The sequence below is a fragment of the Puccinia triticina genome, chromosome 12A (assembly GCF_026914185.1).
Source record: "Puccinia triticina chromosome 12A, complete sequence".
In the NCBI taxonomy this organism is placed as follows: domain Eukaryota; kingdom Fungi; phylum Basidiomycota; class Pucciniomycetes; order Pucciniales; family Pucciniaceae; genus Puccinia; species Puccinia triticina.
In genome coordinates, this window is record NC_070569.1 from 1,109,269 (window position 1) to 1,132,433 (window position 23,165).

A 23,165-nucleotide genomic window follows, 5' to 3' on the forward strand; every position below is an offset into this window, starting at 1 on the left:
CACTCTTTTGAGTATGTAATTAAGCTTATTTCACATTGATTACATATCTGTTTATACAGAGAGAGATAATCTTATCTCTCTGTGTATTTATCCTGATTAAGCTTAATATATGTACAAATAGGGTGATTACATACCTATTTGTGTAAATCCCCTTCTGAATTCCGTGTTCACTCCTCCTTGGAGTTAAGGATCCCTCAGGACCTTGACTCGAAGGAGGGAGCTGATCCTGTAATATAAAAGGGGGGATCTTTCCCCTGGAGAGATTTCCCCCCTAAGATTATTACACATACAAACCTGCTAACCTTACTTTGAAACATAAAGTGAGTGGGGTTTTATATAATCTACTAACCTTTTTACTTTACAGCTTTTTCCTCCTTTGTGTATTTTTCCCCTAGGTACAGGTGGGTGTTATAACACCTGTATCCTAGAAGACAAGAGGCTCATTCCTTGTGTAGCCACGGCGCCCGGCTCGAGTAAACTCGCCGTGTCCCCTTATTACATAAGGGTGCTAGCCCCTCTGCTGTCCAGCGTCGAGGCGTGTTTTATTCCCATTGGCCTTTAAGGTTATAGTGTGGCCTTTTTTCCGCTGGCCGCTACATTAGCCGCTACAGCGTGTATTCAAAATCCCATCAACTCCGTGTCACTTAAGAGACCAGAGCTGACAGGTACATACCAGTCATTGATTTGTGTGCGCACACTGAAGGACTGGTCCGGAATCTGGGAGGTGAACTTGTTACAGACAAAAGGTACCTACCTAATATTCTGCAGGTTGGAAACTCCTGATGCAATATCAGAAGTTTTTTGCACTTTGGGCCAAGGTTGGTGTTTTTGGAAGTGAAATTTTTTCCTGGAAATTGGACCTGCGCAAGGTCTTTTGCAAACTGATTTCAATTTTGAAACCCCCTAATGTTGTTGCATGGTACAACCACCAATTCACCAATATTCATTGGCTATCTCAAAGGCCTCCACCATTACAGCACTTTTAAGTTTGAGGGAAGCATATATCCTGCTCCTCAGATATCTCTAAACTGGTTTAGATTTAGAGGTTAGGTTGTCAGCAATCAGATACCACATTCATAATGGTTTTATTATTATTTTTGCAATAGAAAACTATACAGTTATGATGAATCCAAACAGGGGCTAAATACTTCTTGATTGTTGATATTTGCAACATAATCAAAGGATGGGTCAATCCACAATATCCATCTCAGTGGCAGGATAGCATTCATCAACTTGGAGGAAAATAATTTCGATCTGAGAGCTTGAAATCACAGTACAATTTGTGAATATGTACTTGGGCAGCCTAAGAACAAGCACTTTTGTGACTGGTTGAGTGAAAATTGTGGTACAAAATTGTACATCCACAGGCAAAGCAATACCAAGATGAATCATGGAGGTTCAAATACTACTCCTCAACAAGCAAATTTCATTAGGTAATCTTGGCGTGAGCCGTACTGCCAATTCAAACATGATTGAGTGGGGACTGGGAAGGAGAAAGCAACATCAATTGGCTTGGGACGCGTTGCAAAAATATAATTTATAATCATTGGTACCCATTGGCATGATTGACCTCCATGCTACCATACAGTAGCAGAGGTATCTGAACTCAGGTTATCTGACACAGTAAAAATATGAATATTGCCTTTGGTAGGCCTGTATACAGATTTCCTCTTAGTGCTATCCCTATAGCAGTTCTTCTAGCCATGTCCAGCCCCCCCCCCCCCTCAATTGACCAATGACAGTTAAAAACCCTTAATCATACTATCCAACCGCCATAAAATTTCTTGTCCATATTTCCTGTCCTCTGGTACACTTCTTTCTTCCATCAACTCTTCAATTAGCCAAGTCTTATTTACAGTTTCAATTGAAAAAAAATGAAACTTGTTACTTCAATGCGCTGGTTGATTGTCATTGCCATTCAACTGTCTTGCTTATATTGCAGTGTGAGTGCTGCACCGGCTTTCAGAAATATGTTTGGCCGCACTGGCTCTGAAGGTACTGTGGATCAATCAGCTCTTAAATTTGGTGCTAAACACCCGACTGATTAAGTTTTATTTTGAACTTGATGATCATCACAAAACAGTCTTCAGACCGGAAGAAGTAGATGTGTCTGCTCCGCCTGTGACTCAGCGTGGAAGACAGGGCCAGGCAAGTTATGAGCCATCGGCCCCGCCCTTACCGTCCTCCGGCACATCAGGTAGTGCTTTTTCACCATCTCTTTCCAGTTCATTTCTAACATGTTGTGACACGTCTGTGGCAGGAACAGCTCAAGTGTCCGTTAGGAGGCCTAATAGCGATTCAAGGCCCTCAGGTTGTTCTAATTTTAAGATCTATGTGCTTATTCACGTCTCTTTGGGCTTTCTGTCACCTGATCAATAAATCTTCCCTTCGATAAAAATGCATCAGTGTATCCCCCCTTAGCTCCGAATCACGCGCCAATGCAAGCTTTTCCCACTTTACATGATCAGACCGCTTATTACACCCTGGTTACAAATGCTGGTTATAGAGCTGAACATCTACGCATATATAAAAATTGGCCAATGGTAAAACCCTCAGAAACAGGAAATGGTTTGTACTTTGTGATTTATTTATTTTTTCAATCTACACCTCCGAAAAGCTCCAGGTTAATCAACAAATTTCACCTTTGATTCAGACATAGTTCCGGCGTATTTTGCTCAACATACTAACAACCCAAGTTGGAGTATGACTCCTTGCTATCTTTCAGCTCTCAAATATGATGCTAAACACCCGACTGATCAAATTCTATTTTGAAATGGAAGATCATCATCCATCAGGCTTGAGACCAAGTGATGTAGCTGCATCTAATCCAGCTCCAATTGCAAGACCGGCACAGCCAAGTTATAAGCCATTTTCCAAGACAGAACTAGGTAACTATTACTTTTTAACTGATTCATTCTGGTTTAGATCTATAATTAACTGATGCCTCTATGACAGGAACAGCTCAAATGCCCATTCAGAGTTCTAATAGTGAGTAATTAAGGTCATCAGGCTTTCTGTATTTTCAGGTCTATGTCTAATCTCTATGAACTTTCTGCCTCCTGAATATTTTTTTTGCTCAATCAAATACATCAGTGTATCCCTCTATATCAAATATCCCTCCAATACAAGCTGCTCCCACTACATATTATCAGCCTGACCACCACAACCTATTTCCAAATGCTGGTTATAGACATGATATGAATGTTGCAGGACCCCCATATTCTTTATTTTCTGCAGAGGAAGGAATTACAGGAAATGGTTTGTCTCTTGGGATTCATTTTTTTTTTATCCACAACTCTCAAAAAGCTCCAGGTTAATCAATAATTTTCACTTTTGATTCAAAATTACTATTTCCAGGAGGTTGGACTCAAGCTACTAACAGCCCACCATGGGTTATGAATCCTGGATATAACAATCTTGGTGAGCACCCTTATCCACAGGAGCCATCAAATCAGCCATCCAACTTTGCTGCAAAAGCTGGACTTGTTCCAATGAATCCATCAGACCCAAGATATGGTAAATTTGAGATTCTTTCCATCATTCTCAAATTTATTGATCAGCTAAATGCTAAAAGTTGAATATTTATGCCTCTCCAATGATTAGGAGTGGAGCCTTATCAACCACGTAAATATATGCTATTTTTCATCATTAGAATTCATTTTTATTGATCTAATGGTCATGTTACATGTACTCTTGTCTTTGAATCTTACTAAACCAACTCAGGAAGTCAAGCATACAGTGAGTTTTTCCTTGTTCATTCATTATCTGTTTTTTTCCTTCCCACTCCTGAAGTTTAGATTCAAGCTGAAAAATAAACATTCTGAAATCAAATATCAGCATTACTAAGAATCAAAAATGGTCAGCATCCCAATGGCCCCTTATAGATTGATGGAACAATATCCTATTTTGTGAACTCTGTGATGTATTCCTACATCTTAAACCATGCATCAATTTTGATGTTATTAAATTGTGAATATTGCATGAAGTATTCATTTTCCATATCAAATTCAAAGAGTTATTATCATGCTAGATTGAGTCCTATTTTTAAACCTTAGTCACATTCATTATATTCCTCTCAATCAATCAATTATAAGATACATTGAGCTATTAATTTTTTTTTTTCTTGAGCTATCAAATATATTTTTTCTTCACCTCATTGCACGTGAATGGCTTGTGACTCAGAATTTATCTTTTTTAACTTTGAAACTTACTTATTGGATTCCCTTTTATCATAAGATAAAGTTTCTCCACTGGATACAAAAAGATGGAATATACTAAATGCAAGAGAAAAATGACAGAATCCATGAAGACTAAATATGGCAATAAGTACCTGGGTACCACCTGCTTTTTTGCTCAAAACAGATGCCTGTACCCGTAATTGGCACCCGGGTCTTTTTGGTTGTTTTTTTTAGGATGTGCCTGCTATGTCTCAGCTTCTACTGGACAGTAGCAACTTCCTGCTCTGGTCAGCTTTGGTCAACAATGTTTCCAAGGGTTTAACTCAGAATTCTAAGTTCTCTGACAACAATACCTCTGCAACTGTGTCAAATAGAAAGTGGGACGTGTAGGTAAAGTTGAGTGTCCGCCTTCCTTCTAGAATAGTTCAGGGCTTTTTTTGTAGTCGGCACTGAAACTCTGCAACGTAAAAATCCCTTGAGCACTCCTCCATGAGTCTGATACAATCTGCCTGGTCTACAAAGGGTTCAACTGCACCCGCTTCTGCACGCAAGAACTCCTCAAAGGTATGATTTTAATGTAGGTAAAAACTCTCTGCACACTTTCAATCCGTAAAGTAACACACAAGAAAACAGCTACTACAATTTTGGTACCGTAAGAGTAGTAAGTAGAATGCTAGAATAGTGAGAGAAAAGCTGTCCCCCTAAATTTTCCTATCCCCCCACTCTGGAGGCCCCGCCGTCCTCCATTCCCACCCGACGTCGTCCCCATTCCCCCTTTCCCGCACTAACAAACTCCGCCTGCATTGCCTCCCAGCCTAGCTCATCTCCAACGCTTGTCCTCCCGCACCCTGCGACTAGCCTCCGGAGATAGTCTCTACCCAGTGCTTTTACCCCAATATCATCTGCTTATGACGTCTGCTTCCGCTGCCCCGGTTCACGTAACTCCACGCCGCTACCAGGCCGTCCATGCGCTCAATACCCCGCAGTCCTACTCTGACTCTCAGCTAAATATCCTTCTAGGCTGTGGCTTGAACCCCGGTTCCCTGCACCCGTGTCAGTCCCCCGGTCCGCGCCCGCCTCCACCCATTGAATTTCCCCGTGCTTTTGTTTAGTTGTACATTCAAGGTTCCCTCAGCAGCATATAAGCACACATGCTTTTCTCCTCTCTCAGGAATGCACAAGCTTTCCAATGAGCTCAGCCGCCCGCGCTTTCCGGCCATGCTGCTTTGTGGGCATTCTCTGACGGCCCACCTATTTATACCACCACAAAGGAGCCGGGAAATTCAAACAGTTTTCTGGCAATTCTTCAGAAATCAATTGATCCAATGCTGCTTTCCTCCCTCAAAGAGTTGTCAGTGTATGTGTCAGCCTGTGGGTAACTAACCGTGTCTGAGAGGTTTGTAACTAGCCAGTTGATAGTATAAGATGCCAAGGATAGGCCAATGGGTTTGTGAAAAGACCTGTGAAAGGTTTCACTCTATCAGTAATACTAGAGTTTAAGGCGGCTTCGCCGCCGCACCCACAAAGCTTGGCACACACAGCCCTCCAGTAGCCCTCCTCAAAGGAATGGCTACTGGTACTCGTACACACCCCCAGTAGATCACAACGTGCAAAGCGTGGTGGGTAGAGGCCAAAGCACTGCAACCGCTGAGCGGGAAGGCTACCAGAAATGTATGAAGGATGTGATGTGATACTTTTTCCCAGTTTGCATAGTAACCTCACACAGCTAACAAAAATTTCTACACAAACAGAAGCCAAGACTTTCTACCCTAAAGTAAAACACCAACTCATCAATCAGCCTACAGATTTATGGGTGAAGAAGTGCCTGAATGGGCCAGTCAGAAATCAACGTTCAATGAGCTGGAGCTGCCGTTGGAATTATTGTTGAGTAGATCCTCCGACGAGACCTTTGCATGGGCTACCTCAAGGGAGTGAAGGTTTAAAACCGGAGGATGGGCATCTGATTCACCAATTAAGAGAGTCACTCACCTCAATGACCATTTGACGGGATCTCCTACCAAACCCGTCCAATAAACCCTTATATTTGATCTTTCTGCTTTTGAATAAAAGAATCCCTCGCGGAAACTTGGTGGAAGCCAACCCTGAAACACAATGGACGCAAACGACTCCATTGTTGGCAAGCTATTCAAATTACTGGTATAACTCAGCATACAATTCCTGAGCAAATTGAGTCCAACACCCACCCCGCCTAAATGTTCCACTGTTATGTCAACTGAAATCTCATTTCTATCTGGCCAGGCAGTTTTGGTCTCAATCTTAATTACCCTGCTAACACCGGAAACACGGACCTGTTCCCACTCAGAGTAATGTTTGCTTAGATTGGACTGCCTCTTGTCACCCGCACTCCATGTAAATTTAGGCACCCGCATGAAGTTCACACCTTTTATTTCCCCTTGAATCACATACAATTTGCCCGTTTTGAGAGGTGTGTCCAAGTAGTCTGTTGTTGTCAAGTTCACAGGACAAACTTTTATCCCACAAGTTCATCTTCCTGACAAAGTAATGTAGCTTTTACTTGCAAGCGGAGTACTACCATTCTGCAACCTGAAAAATTGGCGGTAGAGAATGTCAACCAGTACCCGGCACCCGCGGGCGGGTACCGCCGCGCACCTGCCAGGTGGTGCCGGATGCGGTGCTGGGTGCCTGTTTTTTCGGAAAAAGCGGCGCGGTACCCGGGTACCGCCCCCAAGTACCGCTTTTCCCCGCCGGGTTAATTGGGTAACCCCCCGACCCCCGGCCCTTGGCCCGCTCTGAGCTGCCCTCAATGACAGACAATCAACCAGTCATTGGCCAGTACCGGTCATCAAGGATGGTCCCTGGTGCAATCATTGAGGGGAGTTGTCACTTCCCTCAATGAAAAGTGCTTGCTGGTCGTTGGAGGAGCACCCTCAATGACCATGACCAACCTGTTTGATGACCGGAACAGGTCGGTCATTGCTTTTCTGGTCATTGAGAGGTCCTCCCCTCAATGACCAACCTGTTGCGGTCATTGAGGGGAGGACCTCATTCAGGTCATCAAGGACACCTCTTGGTGACCTTTTTGACCGCTGGTACCCGCCAGGCGGTGCCGGATGCAGTGCCAGGTGCCTGTTTTTGGAAAAAAACACGCGGGTACCGGCGGTGTAAATTATACCCGGGTCCGTTTTGACATTCTCTAATTGGCGGGCCTGAAACATTGTAGTAGTCTCTGTTGAGAGAGAAATATAAAGATGACTTACCCCGGTGACCGCCATGAACTTCCCAACAAAGCGTAATCTGTTCTCCTCCTCAGTGAACGTACCGTTTGAGGCAAATATCATCTTTGTCTTTAGGAGAATTTTGGTGAGGTTGAAGCAAAGAAGATTAAAATTCAGTTAGTCTGATTTGTGGTATCAAAGTTGAAGGCCAGACTACGGATTGTACTCAGTGTTTGTTGTGGTTCAAGGTGGTAGCTACTTAAGGCAATAAAATTAGTTGAACAACCAACCACACCACCTCATTGCGTTGGGCAAAAACCCTCCTCAAGCAGCCGTTGCCCTCAGGTTTAACAACAATCCAAATGCCACGCTCCCCGTGGTGCCTTGTTGGAAAGGGTACCCCACAATAAAGATTTGATGACGGTCCCATGATTCTGAGTTGCTGAGAGTTTCACTTACCATAGGGGAAGTCTGCCAGAGGCGCTGGCAGACTTGAATGGGGGGGTTTGACTGTCAGTTGTACATATGCTGCACCGTCATTCCGCGGAGTTTCACTCAAATCGGTTTGCACCGTTGAAGAGGTTCCTGCCGACGCTTGCGAGTGTAGGGGGTGTTGATGAAGTTGCTAGTATAGTACGACAACCACGCCTCCCCTATCCTTTCCCCGGGTCCTGGTGGCTGACACGAGAGGAAGGCCCCCCGACCGTCTCCCCGGGTCGAGCCGGCGGGAGTTTGGCTCACTTCTAAAGCCCAAAAAGAGCGGTCTCGCGACCGATCCACTTTGGCCTCAGGTGAAGGGAGGAGCCATGGAGTCCCGAGCCTGTGTTTAAAAGGCGCGAGTGTCACCGCGTAGTGCACAGGGTGCAGGGGTTAGAGTATGCTGCAGAACATGTTTGATACCTTGCAGTATCTAGGAGATCCTGGGAAACGGGAGTGGCCCCCCAAGATCCCCGTGTACGGGTCATAGGAGAGGAATGCCGCTTGTGGGTGGCTGGAGGGACTCCACCTCTCTCTTTTAACCACCCAGAGGTTGCGAGAGGGCTTGTGAGTATCAGGTAGAGAAGCCCAGCGCCTCGTGGCAACTCAAGGGGAAAAGATGGGAGCGGAGGTACCTTCCTCTCTGGAGCAGCACACACAGCAGTGTGTTGGCAAGAGTGTAAAACTCTCACCCTATCTAAATACATCTTTGGATTCAATCTGATCGGAAAGGGGACAAATCAAGCCTGGGGGTGTAGAGCGGATTGGAGCCGAGTGGGGGGGAAGGGAAGCAGGGACAATAGAGAGAACTGGACCATGTTCAAGCTTGAGTCCGGACTCTCTTAGGAGGCTCCTCCCTGTACTTGCCGTGTCGCTGCCTCTTGCTAGATAGGCGAGGCGTGCCCCTGTATTGTTGGAATATCGCGCGCGCGCGCTCTCGTTTCCGCTCCCTGTCCTCCGGTCTCTGCCTCGCCAGACTTGCCTCATCGCTCTCCTCAAAACTTCTCTTATCTCTTATCTCCAACTTCTCAATCTTCAAACATGTCTCAACAGCCTCAAGAACCATTCTCCATCGCAACCACATTCTAGCCACATTTCGCAACTCCTTCAACCACAAGTTGGCCCCTCAATCAAGACTATAAAAGGACCCTCCCTTCACCACCTCATTCTCTCCCTCAGCAGTCTCAGCGATCTCGATCTCTATCCTGTCGCCCTCACCTCAAAATCTTCAGCCTCAACTGCTCGGCCTCCGCTCCTCAACCACCACAACCATCAACATTCCCGTCCTCAATCTATCAATTCGATTCCGACTATTCCCTTCCTTTTTTCTTTACTTTCTATCCCTATTCTCACTACTCATCCAATCCAACCGCTTTCGCCATCGGCTCGACTCTCCATCATCATCTCCACAGTTGATTCTAGTCGCGCCTACTCTCTCGTTGGAACTCATCAATTGGCTTCTTCCAATTTGGTGAGAAAACACTAACCACCTGACTCCTCGATATCATCACCTTCTCACCGACTTCAATCCATTAACCTCTATTTGACTTCTTTTTTCTCACAGTGTCTACTATTTCTCCTTGTTTGATATTGTCTATCTCAGTCTTTCTGTTCTGATTCCCTCTAAAACTCACTCCTATCGTGGTATGCTCATTCTCTTCAAAAATTCAATTTGTTTTCTTTATCAAATTCTAACCTTGTTTTTCATCCAGTTCTGGTTCTAGTTTCAATTATAAAAACTGTTTTTTCTCATGTATGCTTCAACCGCCTTGGTGCTTGGCTGTACCGGCGCTTAGGTGGTGGGACTTACTTCTGCCAGCTTGTTGTGGTGATCCAGATCTGTTGCGTGCAACAAAACTGCCAAAACCTCAACTCACAGCCTACAATACTAGCATATGATAGAATATTATTAGAGAAATAGATTCTACATACAAACTTAACCCTAGTCACTCACTTCAACTACCCAGCTAGCTCTTTTAGTTTAAAAGTTAGTTACAATTATAGGTTAAGGACAGGCCATACCCAGGTGGAAAGTCATATAAATCATAAAAGGCATGCATATATAGAAGACTATAGTTAGATTTACTAGTTAGGCAGGCCTCCACTATTAGCTACAGATCACCTCACGCAACAGGCACATTGGAAACTGCATCAACTAGGCCTCCACTCAACAACTCAACAGATTTGCGCGGACCTTACATCAATGAATGTGGTCAGAAAGCCTCCACTTTGGCAGTGCAACCAACCTAGGCGGCCTTTGCCTTAAAAAGTACAAATCACACATTATCATGCAGAACATCAGTTTAAGTTATGCACCCCTTACAAAAGGCAGTGCAATCCACAGGGTCACCACCAGCAGCAATGCCTTGAGTGCAGCCCTCACCAGAAAAAATAACTCAGAAAAGAATATATAAGGAGGCCCTCCTCCCACCATTTTTCCATCATCACCCAGGCACCCCAGCTCAGTGGTCACCAGTCATCATTTTGCCATCATCACGGAAGACACAGTCATCATACATTAACATAGAAATCTCATACCACACTCCATCAACATTTCCCTCTGCTGAAACCATTAAAAACCCAACAAAACATATTCTCACTTGATTATATTCTTTGCCCATCTCGCCATATAGAGGTTGTATACGCATCTTGTACTTGTTAAAACTGATCTAGGTCTGATAGAGACTACTACATACAAGTTTTCTCCGTCATAAAAGTCACGCCACAACAATAAATAAGACCCTGTTTGGCTGCCGTGTTATACATCATAAATTGTTGAATTTATGACACTACGACCCAAAGTTCGCCCCCCGTTGCCACCAAAAATTTGAAACCCCCGGGGGTTGCGCGTCATAAATTCGACCATTTATGACGTATAACGTGGCAGCCAAACGGGGCCTAAATTTGTTGTCAGAATTCTGTAGTATAATAGAGGGGCAGGTCTTTCAAACCACCCGTAACAGTAGTATTACTTAGCTGGAATATCATATTGTTATTTCCCCCTCAAAGGACTGCCAACCCATCCCAAAGGAGTTCTCACATTGTACGGGGTAACGGCCCCGTGGACCAATCCAAACTTGTGTTTCACTCCCGGTAAAAGAACATTCCAGGTTAAGGAAGGTTTGCACGCATGCACTCCTGTTTGGAGGGCGCATTGAAATGGGAGCCGCTAATTAAACTGTGGGTTGGGAGGGCAGTCTGAAGCGGGAGCCCCTGGTTCCCGAATTGGGCAAAGGACACAGAATGCAGGTTTACATGCTCCTACAGAGAGTTTCCTGCCAGAAACATTTTTTTGGTGGAGTAAGTAAACAAATATATATTGACCCCCCCCCCCCCCCCCCCCTTGCCAACTGTTTTCCCCTTGACGGGTCAAGCTCTGCTGTTGCATTTTCACAGCTTGAGCAGAACTTGTCCTGTTCCCCTCCGCCTCTGTAGTTGCATTAGGCCCAGGGGGGGACATAACCACTTTTACTGCCCTGTCGCGTTTGCGCAGGTTTTCAGCCCCGCTCCCCCTTCATTTGCAGTTGCAATTGACCAAGGGAGGTTCTTTACTCATTTTGGCGCTGGGCACATTTAACTTTTGCCCCCCTCCTGCCCTTGCATTTGCGACAGGCACAAGGGGGTTGAATCCTGCCCCTTTTCATTTCTGGTTCAGGAATTGGGAGGCAAGTCCAAGGCATTTATGTTTGGGGACTTTAAATTTATTTTCTTGCGGTATTAAGCGTAATTTGCTGGTACCTGAGAAAATTGGAGGTTGGAAAGGAGTTCCAATTTTCCATTTGTGGGCGTGGGGCTAATTTTTTAGCCCCTTTTCAGAAAAATTCAGGGAGAACCCATTATCCCAATTTCCACAAAAGTGTGGATTTAATATACTTGGATTGACTGAAGGCTTGCTCAATGAGGGTGCATCCAGATCAACACAGGGTGTTGATAGACATCCAAGGAATAAGTCAACTTGGGTTTGGGGTTTTACCTACATAAAGCTAAGTGTAATCAAGAGTTGATGTTATTCCTGAATTGAATGATGGGTGAGAATGAAAGAACTTTTTAACTATGGTATGGGTTAGACTTTGCTGTAATAATATTCTGAGTGATAACCAGTCCTGGGGGGATTGTTCATATAGAGGGGGTAAAGAGAAGAAGGGGATTTGAGGCACTTGGAGGTGCTTCAGGACCAGGGGGGAACTGGAAGCGCTCAAGGGAAGCAGAGCCTCAAGAGGATCAAAATTGGAAATGATTGGGGCTGTGTAATGATCAGTGCAGATCAAAAGACTACAGATCAGTACTGTGTGCACTAGTTGATCATTGGAATCAAGGATTGCATTCATTGCTCTTTGAATTAGATTAAATCATATATTGGTTATGTATTTGTATCATAATCAATAGTTTATGTGTTTAGGGAATGAGGTATAACAGGGGAAAAATGAGTGATACCTACCTTAAGGGTATTTCACATGTAAAGTAATTTTAGGTATATGGTAATATTACTGTTGCACGTAACTTAAATTCTATAACAACAGTACATTGGAGTAAATATATTCAACTATGGTTACATTTGTAATTTCTAACAAGAGTACATTCTTAAGCTTGTATCTAATGATGTGTAAATTTAATAGATAAGTAAAAGGGAATGTACTATCTGAAATGGTTGAATAGATACTTAACAATACAGTATCTTCAAATAATTGTGTATTGTATCTGTTGAAAAATACAAAGTTGCAAATACAAATGTATTGTATCTGCCTGAAGATACAATCCAAGTTTATTAAAATCACAGAAAAAGGCAAGATCAAAGCTTTTGCCTCTGCTCATTAGCAAAAATCCCATAAAAGTTTAAATTAATCCCCAAACACCCCAGAGGGCACCTTGGATTGACCCTCCAGCCCGTGCCAAAGCAACAGGCAAAAAAAGGTTGGTCAAAAATGTAATCAAGGAGGCCCCAATCAAGTGATTAGTGGGCTCCACGGAGGGGGTGGGACAAAACCAGATCCCCTGGGGGGACAAACAGCTCCCCTCACACCCTTCAAGTATCTGACTCAGCTGCACAAGACCTGGGTCCTCATGCTTTGCACCCTGAACACCTCAAATTTGGTTTCCAGGGCCCTGCGCCTGGGCAGACACAATGCTGCCCTGTACAAACTTGTTCAAGTGGTTACAGGTCAGCTGGAGGGTAAAGAGGACTCAGTTGTTAGTACATATGCAGTACAGTATTTCTATGACCAATCTGGACCGGTCATCAAGGGGACTCACATTTCCGCTTGATGACCGGTCTTTACTGGTGATCAGGACTCACATCTCCTCTCCATGAACGGCCTTTGCCGGTCATTGAGGGGACTCACATCTCTGCTCCATGACCGGTCTTTGCCAGTCATTGAGGGGACTCACATCTCTGGATGACCGGTCTTTGCCGGTCATTGAGGGGACTCACACCTCCGCTCAATGAACAGTCAGACCGGTCATTGGAGGGACTCACATCTCCTCTTGATGACTGGTTAGACCGGTCATCAAGGGGACTCACATCTCTGCTTGATGACCGGTCAGACCGGTCATTGAGGGGACTCACATCTCCTCTCAATGACCGGTCTGTTCCGGTCATCAAAGGGACTCACATCTCCTCTCAATGACTGGTCAGACCGGTCATTGAGGGGACTCACATCTCCTCTTGATGACCGGTCAGACCGGTCATCAAGAGTAGATGTGAGAATTTGACCCCCCCACCCTGCCATACCGCTTGCGAGTTGAAGGCCCCCTCCCAAACTTAGGTACACAAATCCCTCCTGGGAGCTTCGCGCCCGCCTCCAAAGGGGGGACTTCTCAATCAGTGGAAATTTCTGGTGTGACAAATATTTCAGATTTTGCAGAGAAAATCCTAAGTTTGCAATAAATTTTTCAAAACAATAGCTATTGTACTGGCACCGTAAAGACCATGATGAAGGTCTACACTTGGCCTACCATCTCACACAATTTTGGGGATGTACCACCCCTCCTTCAACAAAAAACAGCATCAGAAGATGACCTGTGAGACACTCCGCCAGGTACCCCAAAACAGTGAAGTACACACAGTTCCTTTGAGGCAAAAAAGTGACACATCTGTCTGGTTTTTTCCATCTTAGGGGGCTTAGTACAATGTGACCAGAATGCACTCTTGCAACTTGGTGTTCAAGAATACACTTGAACACTGACTTGCAAAAGTGCATGCAAGTTGCACTTGGCCAACTTTGAAACCCCCTATTAAAACTTGATTTTTTTTTTTGGCCACAGTGGACTGTATACAGAAAAACTATCAAAAAACATGAAAATACAGTATCTTGTATTGGGCTGTATTTGCAACAAGATACCAAATTTTGAATACATTTGTATAGTATTGGTCCTTGAATATGATACAAATAAATAGCATTGGATGCAAAACAGATACAAATACAGGCAGATACAGATACATGTATTGTATTTTTTTCACCATTGCTATGTGTAATATGAACAATTGCAGGTACTTGGTACGTGTAAGGTACTGTGGCATGTAATCTGTGGCTGAAAGTATGGGGCCTAACACTCTTTGAAAAGGGTGATTTGCAAGAACTGTTGTAGCCTGAGGGGCTATGCATCCCAAGACTCGCCGCAGTCGCGGTATCAGCTCTACCTTAGACTCTGGTCCAAGGAGTTTTCCATTTTTTGTTATCATCAATACTATTATTGTGCATGAGACCCTCTGTGCCACAATAGGTTATATGCCCCAGAGGCTCTTAAAAATTCTCTTGATCACACCAATACTCTACTAATCATTGTGGAACTACTCAAAGGTGAGAATAGAGCTTGGAAGAGAGATGGATAGCAACACTAGTACTAATTTAAGCTATGCAAAGGTGCTGATGAGGCTGCCTTCCTGACTAATGCTGAGGGAATGAGACTAACACTAAGAAAAAGAAAGAAAAGGTGTGGCTGATTTCTACTTGATCTTAGGAGCTAGTACTATGAGCTTTAACTACTATTTGTCTACTGAGGATGAGAGGGTTGGGGCAATGATTGAAGAGGGGGAAGCTTTCAGGGCGCTTCTCTAAAGTGGCGACGCCCTGAATAGAAGAGAAGAATATGTGAGTTCCTAAAGAGGAAAACGCTCTCAACTCAACCGCGGTGCGGGAGGAGAAAGCCGCGCCTCCAGAGGAGGGGCTGGTAGATCTTATTTGTACCTGAACCTTTAAGGTGGTTCATGAAACTCTAGCTTACCTTGAAAGGAAGCGAGTGGAAGAAAACCAGATGAGGTGAGTTTGGAGGTTGGTACGGAAGCGGATGGTGGAGGATGAGCGTAGTAAAAGAGAAAAGATATAAAAGGATATGAGATGCTAATAGAAGTAAAGCCCCGGTCGTTTGTATCAAACAAGATGGACAGGGGTAGTATTCTAATAATGATCTGAGGAACCTCCTTTTGCTTGAAGGTTCCAGGTCTTTATAGCCTAGGAAACTGGACACTTGTAGGCTTCATGTCCTCACGATCTTCTTGTTTGATCACAATCCACGCGTAGAACATTCGCGTGTTTGTGCTCACTCAAGCACAACAACCGGTGAGAATCACCTAGCCAAGCGTGACAACCAACAGCAGGGATTCACATCTGGTTGAATCCCCAGCTTGTTTGCGCTTATGTGCGCACGCGTCATCTGTGGTGCGTGTTGTGCCTGGAATGGCATTTGGCGCGCACCCGTCTTCTGTGGCGCGTGTCGTGTCAGCATTGGCACTGTCTGGACTAGCCAATGGCTGACAGAAGCAATGGCAATGGGAATTTCAGAGGTTCAATGGGTAATTTTCAATAGCAATGGGTTCAATGACAATAGCAATGATTTCAATAATCAATGGGGTGATGAGGAATTTCCACTATAATTTTCTGCATAAATCCCTGTTATAATTAATTCTGCTCTTATGCAGCCTGTCACCCAAAGACAACTGAGCTTGACCCTGGTAACATGACAAGCAATGTAAAAACATGTAAGACTTGATCCCAGGATATATGTCAAATGCGCAAACTTTGGTAACTGTACAGTGAATTGAGCACCAGATGCAACAGCGCACTCAGCTTAGTTGGTAAAAAGCATCACTCATGAAGTTTGAGGACATGGGTTCGAATCCCATAGTGCACAACTTAAATTTTGGTTTCTGACAATCCCTCCATCAGGTAGTACAAGTGAGGGGGGAAGGACAGTTCTTATGTTAAGGAGAGATGAGCACAGACAATGAGTAATTCTGGCTATGGGAATAAAGACTGTTCAAATGGGGAAGGGTTCTGGATATAGGAAAAAAAGACTGTACAAATGGGGAAGGTGATGTGAACATAGTAACAACTTGTAATGATGAGCACTACTGAAAGAGGTAAGCACAGATCCAATGATTTAATGTGTACAATAGCCATAGTAAATAATGAACAATGTATGTAAAGGGTTAAATATGTGAGAAAATATCTGTAAGAGGAATGTGCTGTAATGATTTAAGTAAGTTACTACTGAAATGAGTGTTGTAACTAATGAAGACTGTAGGTTTTCTGTAAATCTTATATCCTCTATAACTATTGAACCATTGAAGATAAAGGGGTATAATGTATGAGTGACTATAGGTGAAATGAGGTTTAGAATCTGAATATGCAATAATAATAAGGTATTTGTGAATTTTCATGAAGTAATAGACAGTGTAATGATGAATATATGTAAAAGAAGATAATAATATACTACTTGTGGTTTGGAATGGAGCACCACATCATATATTGGTAGTTACCGTCCTAACTGTTTGGATATCCTTTAACCTTCTCTCTGTGTTTGTTGAATCACCCATCCAACCTTCAAGATTAACCGTCTTGTCTATCCAATCCACCAACACTGCATTGGAAGGTTGGCTTTCTCAGTCTTCACACTTAACAAACTTAATCCATTGGTTTTTTTTGGAATATCAAGCTTTCCAACCAAGATCCGCAACTCTTGTGTGTTTCGAGTTGGAATTTGAAGGTTACTGATGGCTAGAGGGACCAGCCATCTTTTCAAAAACAAGACTGTGGCCCAGTCTTGCCTGCCGTAGGTAATTTTCAGGTTCTGATTTTGATCAGCATTGGGGTTTTTTGGTGTTTTTCCTCCTTCTCCAACTCTTTTGGCCAACTTGGATCGTCAACCTTCCTCTCCTCAACATCTGTTTATCCTTTTCTCTACACGGCGGGAGCAATCAAGGACAATCCAGCTCGTCCAGCCGACGGGCGGGTCGGATTGACGCCAAAATGTCCCCAGATGAGGGCAAATTGCCTGATCAGGGCCCTGCAGACGACGCGCTGCCCCATCTCTGACGGCCAGGACGTGAGGTTGGACCCAACCCTGGCAAAACCATGTCTGCTTTTCTAGGGACCGGTATCATGACCAAATATTATCGGTCATCATTCCAGACCTGTTGGGAGCTTCTCAACTTGGTCAGTTTCCCGGGCAGATGGTGGTCTGTCCTGTGCACAAGTCCTTGGGGCAACTTTGAACAGCAGGGGTGATGTCACCTGCTTCAGAAATTCTTGACTTTGAGAGCCTCACTGCTCCTGTCTTCTTGAGTCTCAAGTCCCCCCTCATCATCTCCCCCATCCGCCTCCCTTCCTTGCTCTTCCCTCCATCCGCCTCCCTTCCTTGCTCCTCCATCCAGCTCCCTTCCTTGCTCCTCCTCCTTCCCTCGCTCCTCCATCCTCCCTTCCTTGCTCTTCCCCCCCTCCCTCCCTTGCTCCTTCCCCCTCTCTCCCTTGCTCCTCTCTCCATTGCTCCTCTCTCCCTTGCTCCTCCCTTGTCTCTTGATCCCTACTTTGTTCTCTTCTTGTTTGCCTTTTGGCCCGTTTATTGCGGATAATCAGCTCAAATCATTGTAATAGTAGTCTATGTGAAATGTTTGTAGTTGTATCAGCTCGGTGTACATATATCTTGCTGCTTGTTTATTCTTTTAACAAAACCATTCTGCTAATGTAAATATTGTTGCTGTCTATCAATAATATTGCCAATTGGGCCGGCGGCCCACCTGGGTCTGAACGCCAGCATTCTGCCGCCTCAATGGCCAACCTGGTTGGGTCGGTGTACAAAGTTATGGCGTGGTGGGCTGGTTACAATGTCACACATGTTGTTGTCTTCAACAGGGCCCAGGTTGGATGGACAATCTGCTTGCTGTCATTGGCACTGCTATTACACCGGCCATCCGACCGGTGTGCTTGCCAGCTCTTTGGCAGACATTGTGCTCCCTGCCATGATGTTTTCAACCACTGGTCAAACAGAGTCCCAAGTACGGGAAATCTCTGTCCTCTTGACAGAGAAACGCGCCCGCCATGTACTCACAACTCCACAAATCCTGTTGATCCCAGCCTGTTTTATTTTTTATTTTTTCACTCTCTCTGTCCAAACCTTTTCTTGAACATCCTTTTTTTTTCCACCTATTTCCCTATCCTCTCTCGTCCTTGTATATCAAAGCCAAAATTGCCATCCAACCCTATTTATTCTCTTCTCACCGATCTCACATACTTCCCTTCCTTTCTTCTTTTTCTTCCCCTCCCAAACCCCACACCTTTACCTCCCAATTTTTCCAATTTCTCCATTTCACCTCCTCAACAAACAACCTCTGCCGGAACCACCAACCGAACTGGCAAATCAAAGACTCCTCTGATCATGACAGGTTGGCTGAAGACATTGCAGTACTTCAATCTCAACTGGACAACCAACTCCCGAGTCCAGAAACAACGGACGGTACAGTAAAGGGCAAAGAAAAGTTTTTGGTTTCTTGTGCCCCCAAGCCAGACACTCAAACCTACAGATTGGCACCTCCACACATGGACCACCGCCTACCAGTAGCCCCTAACTTACAACAAGTCTCTAATTCTGAACAGGTGTTTCCTTCCCAACGCCCTGATAACTGGATCACTGCCAAGGATGCCCGACAACAAAAGGAAATGGTCAATTTCGAGGAAGCGGAATTTCTCCTGCAACAAAGCAAGCTGGTGGCAGGCCAAGAGTCTTTTCCAATAAGAGAATCTCCTGAAAGCTGATGGGAGGAATTTCAGCAATTGGTACCGCAACCTGTTGGAAGTTGGGAGGGCGTTCTTGACTAGCGCAACCTTCTTTTTCAAGGAATGCAGCAACTCCACTTTTGAGAAGATAGGCCGGGCCGTCCTAATCTCCAGCATTGACCAGTCGCTTGTGGCGGAGATGCAGGAATTTGTCACCTGCTATGAGATGTACATTGCCCTTTTCAACAAGTTCAAGACGGCGTCCCGAGCAGCCCAGATGAACATCTGGTACAAATTCAAGAACTTCAAGATCGACCCGGAGGGACACAACGCGGGATCTTGTTGTCTCTAAAAAATCTCCTCGCCAAATGGACCTCAGTAAGTGTCACGTTCAGCGCGGATAATTTTCTTGGATTCATTGTTCAAGCCACCGTTATAGAGTCTGGGGCGCCGTACAGTTCAAATTTTGAGCTACGAGTCAAAAACTTGGTCCAAGCTGATAAAAAGGGGACCTGTCCAACTTTTGACGCAATCATGAATGCGCTGGATGTGTGTAAGGAGAAAAATAGGAACGCCGCCAAAATTGCCTTGTCTGGCACTACCAAGATGGATGAATTTGCGATGTTGCATATTGATCAATATGGCATATATTGATCAATTTATATTGATCAATTTTTTTTTATTCCTCTTGATACCTTTGTCTGTGTTCCGTGTCTCCTTAATACTCTTCTATAATCTCTTTCCTTCCCCCTGTATTTGCTTCAAGCCACAGGAATCTTTTTTTTTGTCTGGTAACATTCATAAATTTCTACATACACCATTCAATTCTTCATGAAAAAAAGACATTGCAAGTTTTAGGATTAATCCAGAGTGGCTGAGAGGGATCAATTTTTTTCTTCTTTTTTTTTACTTCAACAATTTATGTTATCAGAAGTCTCCAAATCTACTTTTTTTCAAAAAAGGAAAAACATTGACCCCTGACCTCCCTCCCTGATGATACCATACTGCAGACATTGTTAATTTGGTTGGTTGAACTTCCTGAATATATTGCACATCATACTTCAAGTGCTGCATGCATAGATGACCTTTTTGAAATTAGTTTACCATGGTTTAGCATATTTTTGTCAGGTTCTTTTTTTTATATACTTTTGTTGTCAACCACAGATTAATGAGGAATATTTCCACATAAAATTTCAACGGAAAATTTTTCTGCGTAGAAAACCCAGAAATATTGTGTTTGGGGTCACATCCATTATGCAGCAGCTACAATCTGATCAGTTCCCAAATATCACTACTTTGGTAGTTTCTTGGTGTTTCTGCCACTATATCTCATCCCAGCGTGGGAATCCTTCTGCCATATGGTTACCAAAATATTTAGAGGCCCCCAAAGATTTATTATGTACCTTTACTGACCACAAAACCATCCAAATGTAGCAGCTACAGTCTGATCAGTTCCCAAATATCACTACTTTGGTAGTTTCTTGCTGTTTCTGCCACTGTATCTCATCCCAGCGGAGAAATGATTCTCCCATATGGTAACCAAAATATTTAAAGGCCCCCAAAGATTCATTGTGTACCTTTACTGACCACAAAACCCCCAAATGTAGCAGCTACAGTCTGATCAGTTCCCAAATATCCCTACTTTGGTAGTTTCTTGGTGTTTCTGCCACTATATCTCATCCCAGCGTGGGAATGCTTCTGCCATATGGTTACCAAAATGTTTACAGGCCCCCAAAGATTCATTATTTACTTTAAACAACCACAAAACCCCCAAATGTAGAAGCTACAGTCTGATCAGTTTGCAAATATCACTACTTTGGTAGTTTCTTGGTGTTTCTGCCACTATATCTCATCCCAGTGTGGGAATCCTTCTGCCATATGGTTACCAAAATCTTTAAAATCCTCCAAAGATTCATTATGCACCTTTACTGACCACAAAACCCCCAAATGTAGCAGCTACAGTCTGATCAGTTCCCAAATATCACTACTTTGGCAGTTTCTTGGTGTTTCTGCCACTATATCTCATCCCAGCATGGGAATACTTCTGCCATATGGTTACCAAACCGTTTACAGGCCCCCTTAGATTCATTATGTTCCTTTAATGAACACAAAACCCCCAAATGTTGAAGCACAGTCTGATCAGTTCCCAAACACCACTACTTTGATAGTTTCTTGGTGTTTCAGCCACTATATCTCATCCCGGCGTGGGAATCCTTCTATCATATGGTTACCAAAATGTTTACAGGCCCCCAAAGATTCATTGTGTACCTTTAACAACCACAAAACCCCCAATGGAGAAGCTACAGTCTGATTGTTTCGCAAATATCACTACTTTGGCAGTTTCCTGGTGTTTCTGCAACTATATCTCATCCCAGTGTGGGAATCCTTCTGCCATATGGTTACCAAAATCTTTAAAATCCCCCAAAGATTCATTATGTACCTTTACTGACCACAAAACCTCCAAATTTAGCAGCTAAAGTCTGATCAGTTCCCAAATATCACTACTTTGGTAGTTTCTTGGTGTTTCTGCCACTATATCTCATTATAACGTGGGAATACTTCTGCCATATGGTTATCAAAATGTTTAGAGGCCCCCAAAGATTCATTATGTACCTTTTATGACCACAAAACCCCCAAATGTAGAAGCTACAGTCTGATCAGTTCCCAAATATCACTGATTTGATACTTTCTTGGGGTTTCTGCCACTATATCTCAAAACTACCAAAGTAGTGATGTTTGGGAACCAATAAGACTGCAGCTGCTACACTTGGGGGTTTGGTGGTTGGTAAAGGTACACCATGAATCTTTGGGGGCTGGTCAACATTTTGGTCATCATATGGCAATAGGATTCCCACACTGGGATGGGATATAGTGGGAGAATTGAAACACCAAGAAACTGCAAAAGTAGTGATATTTGAGAACTGATCAGACTGTTGCTTCTACATTTGGGGGTTTTGTGGTCATTAAAGGTACTCAAAGAATCTTTGGGGGCCTGTAAATATTTTGGTAATCATATGGCAGAAGGATTCCCACGCTGGGATGAGATATAGTGGCAGAAACACCAAGAAACTACCAAAGTAGTGATATTTGGGAAGTGATCAGACTATAGCTGCTACATTTGGAGGTTTTGTGGTCAATAGAGGTACTTAATGAATCTTTGGGGGCTTGTCAACATTTTGGTCACCGTATGGCAACAGGATTCCCACGCTGGGATGAGATATAGTGGCAGAAACACCAAGAAACTACCAAAGTAGTGATATTTGGGAACCGATCGGACTGTAGCTGCTACATTTTGAGGTTTTGTGGTCAGTAAAGGTACATAATGAAACGTTGAGGGCCTGTCAACATTTTGGCACCCATATGGTAGAAGGATTTTCACGCTGCTGGGATGACATATAGTGGCAGAAACACCAAGAAACTATCAAAGTAGTTATATTTGTGAACTGATCAGACTGTAGCTGCTACATTTGGGGGTTTTGTGGTCAGTAAAGGTACATAATGAATCTTTGGGGGCCTCTAAACATTTTTGTAACCATATGGCAGAAGGATTCCCATGCTGGGATGAGATATAGTGGCAGAAACCCCAAGAAACTATCAAAGTAGTGATATTTGGGAACTGATCAGACTGTAGCTGCTACATTTGGGGGTTTTGTGGTCAGTAAAGGTACACAATGAAACTTTGGGGGCTCGTAAACATTTTGGTAACCATATGGCAGAAGGATTCACACGCTGGGATGAGATATAGTGGCAGAAATACCATCCAATCCTACTGCTACCGTTCCGCATAGGGTTGGGCTGAGTACCAGAATAGTACTCAGCCTGTGTGAGTTTCTCTTTGCAGCCTTTGTTGCCTAGGGTTGCCTAGGTGACCCGGAAGTTGTACCTACAACTCCCCAAGCCGCCTGAGTGTGGGAAAGGTCCTCCTCTCATCTTCCTGCAATTTGCCGCGCTTCTCTTCTCTGTGCCGGAGAGAATGGGGCGACGGACAGATGAGCTGGGGGAATGGCCACTGCTCCCTGTGGAGTGTGACCCCTCCTCCTCTGTGAGCACTAAGATGTGGGGGTCTGAGCCCGACCCGCTACTCCAGGTGGCCTGGAGCCTGCTCAGACCCACCACTCCAGGAAGCCTGGTCCTAGTGGAGGCTAGATGCCTCCCCTTTCTTCTTGTATTGCAATGGAACTTGGATTCATTGCAGACCGTCCCTCTTCGCCCTAACATGCTGCCTACACAATTTCAAGCCTCCGTTACTTGCTCAATTAGTTCTTCCAGGTCATGAGGGACCTCAACTTGTAGCTGATAGCGGGTCCGGTGGTTCCGCCTGATCC

The 23,165-nt window shown here is 44.1% G+C and overlaps 1 protein-coding gene across 1 annotated transcript; it reads left to right on the forward strand.

The window, feature by feature from the left end:
- Window positions 1-7,900: 7,900 nt before the first annotated feature.
- PtA15_12A110 (uncharacterized protein) lies at window positions 7,901-8,228 on the forward strand (the record flags this gene model as incomplete). Its single annotated transcript, XM_053161688.1, has 2 exons — window positions 7,901-8,008; window positions 8,064-8,228. The coding sequence occupies 2 exons, from the start codon at window positions 7,901-7,903 to the stop codon at window positions 8,226-8,228; spliced, it is 273 nt and encodes a 90-aa protein (XP_053025680.1).
- Window positions 8,229-23,165: the final 14,937 nt, after the last annotated feature.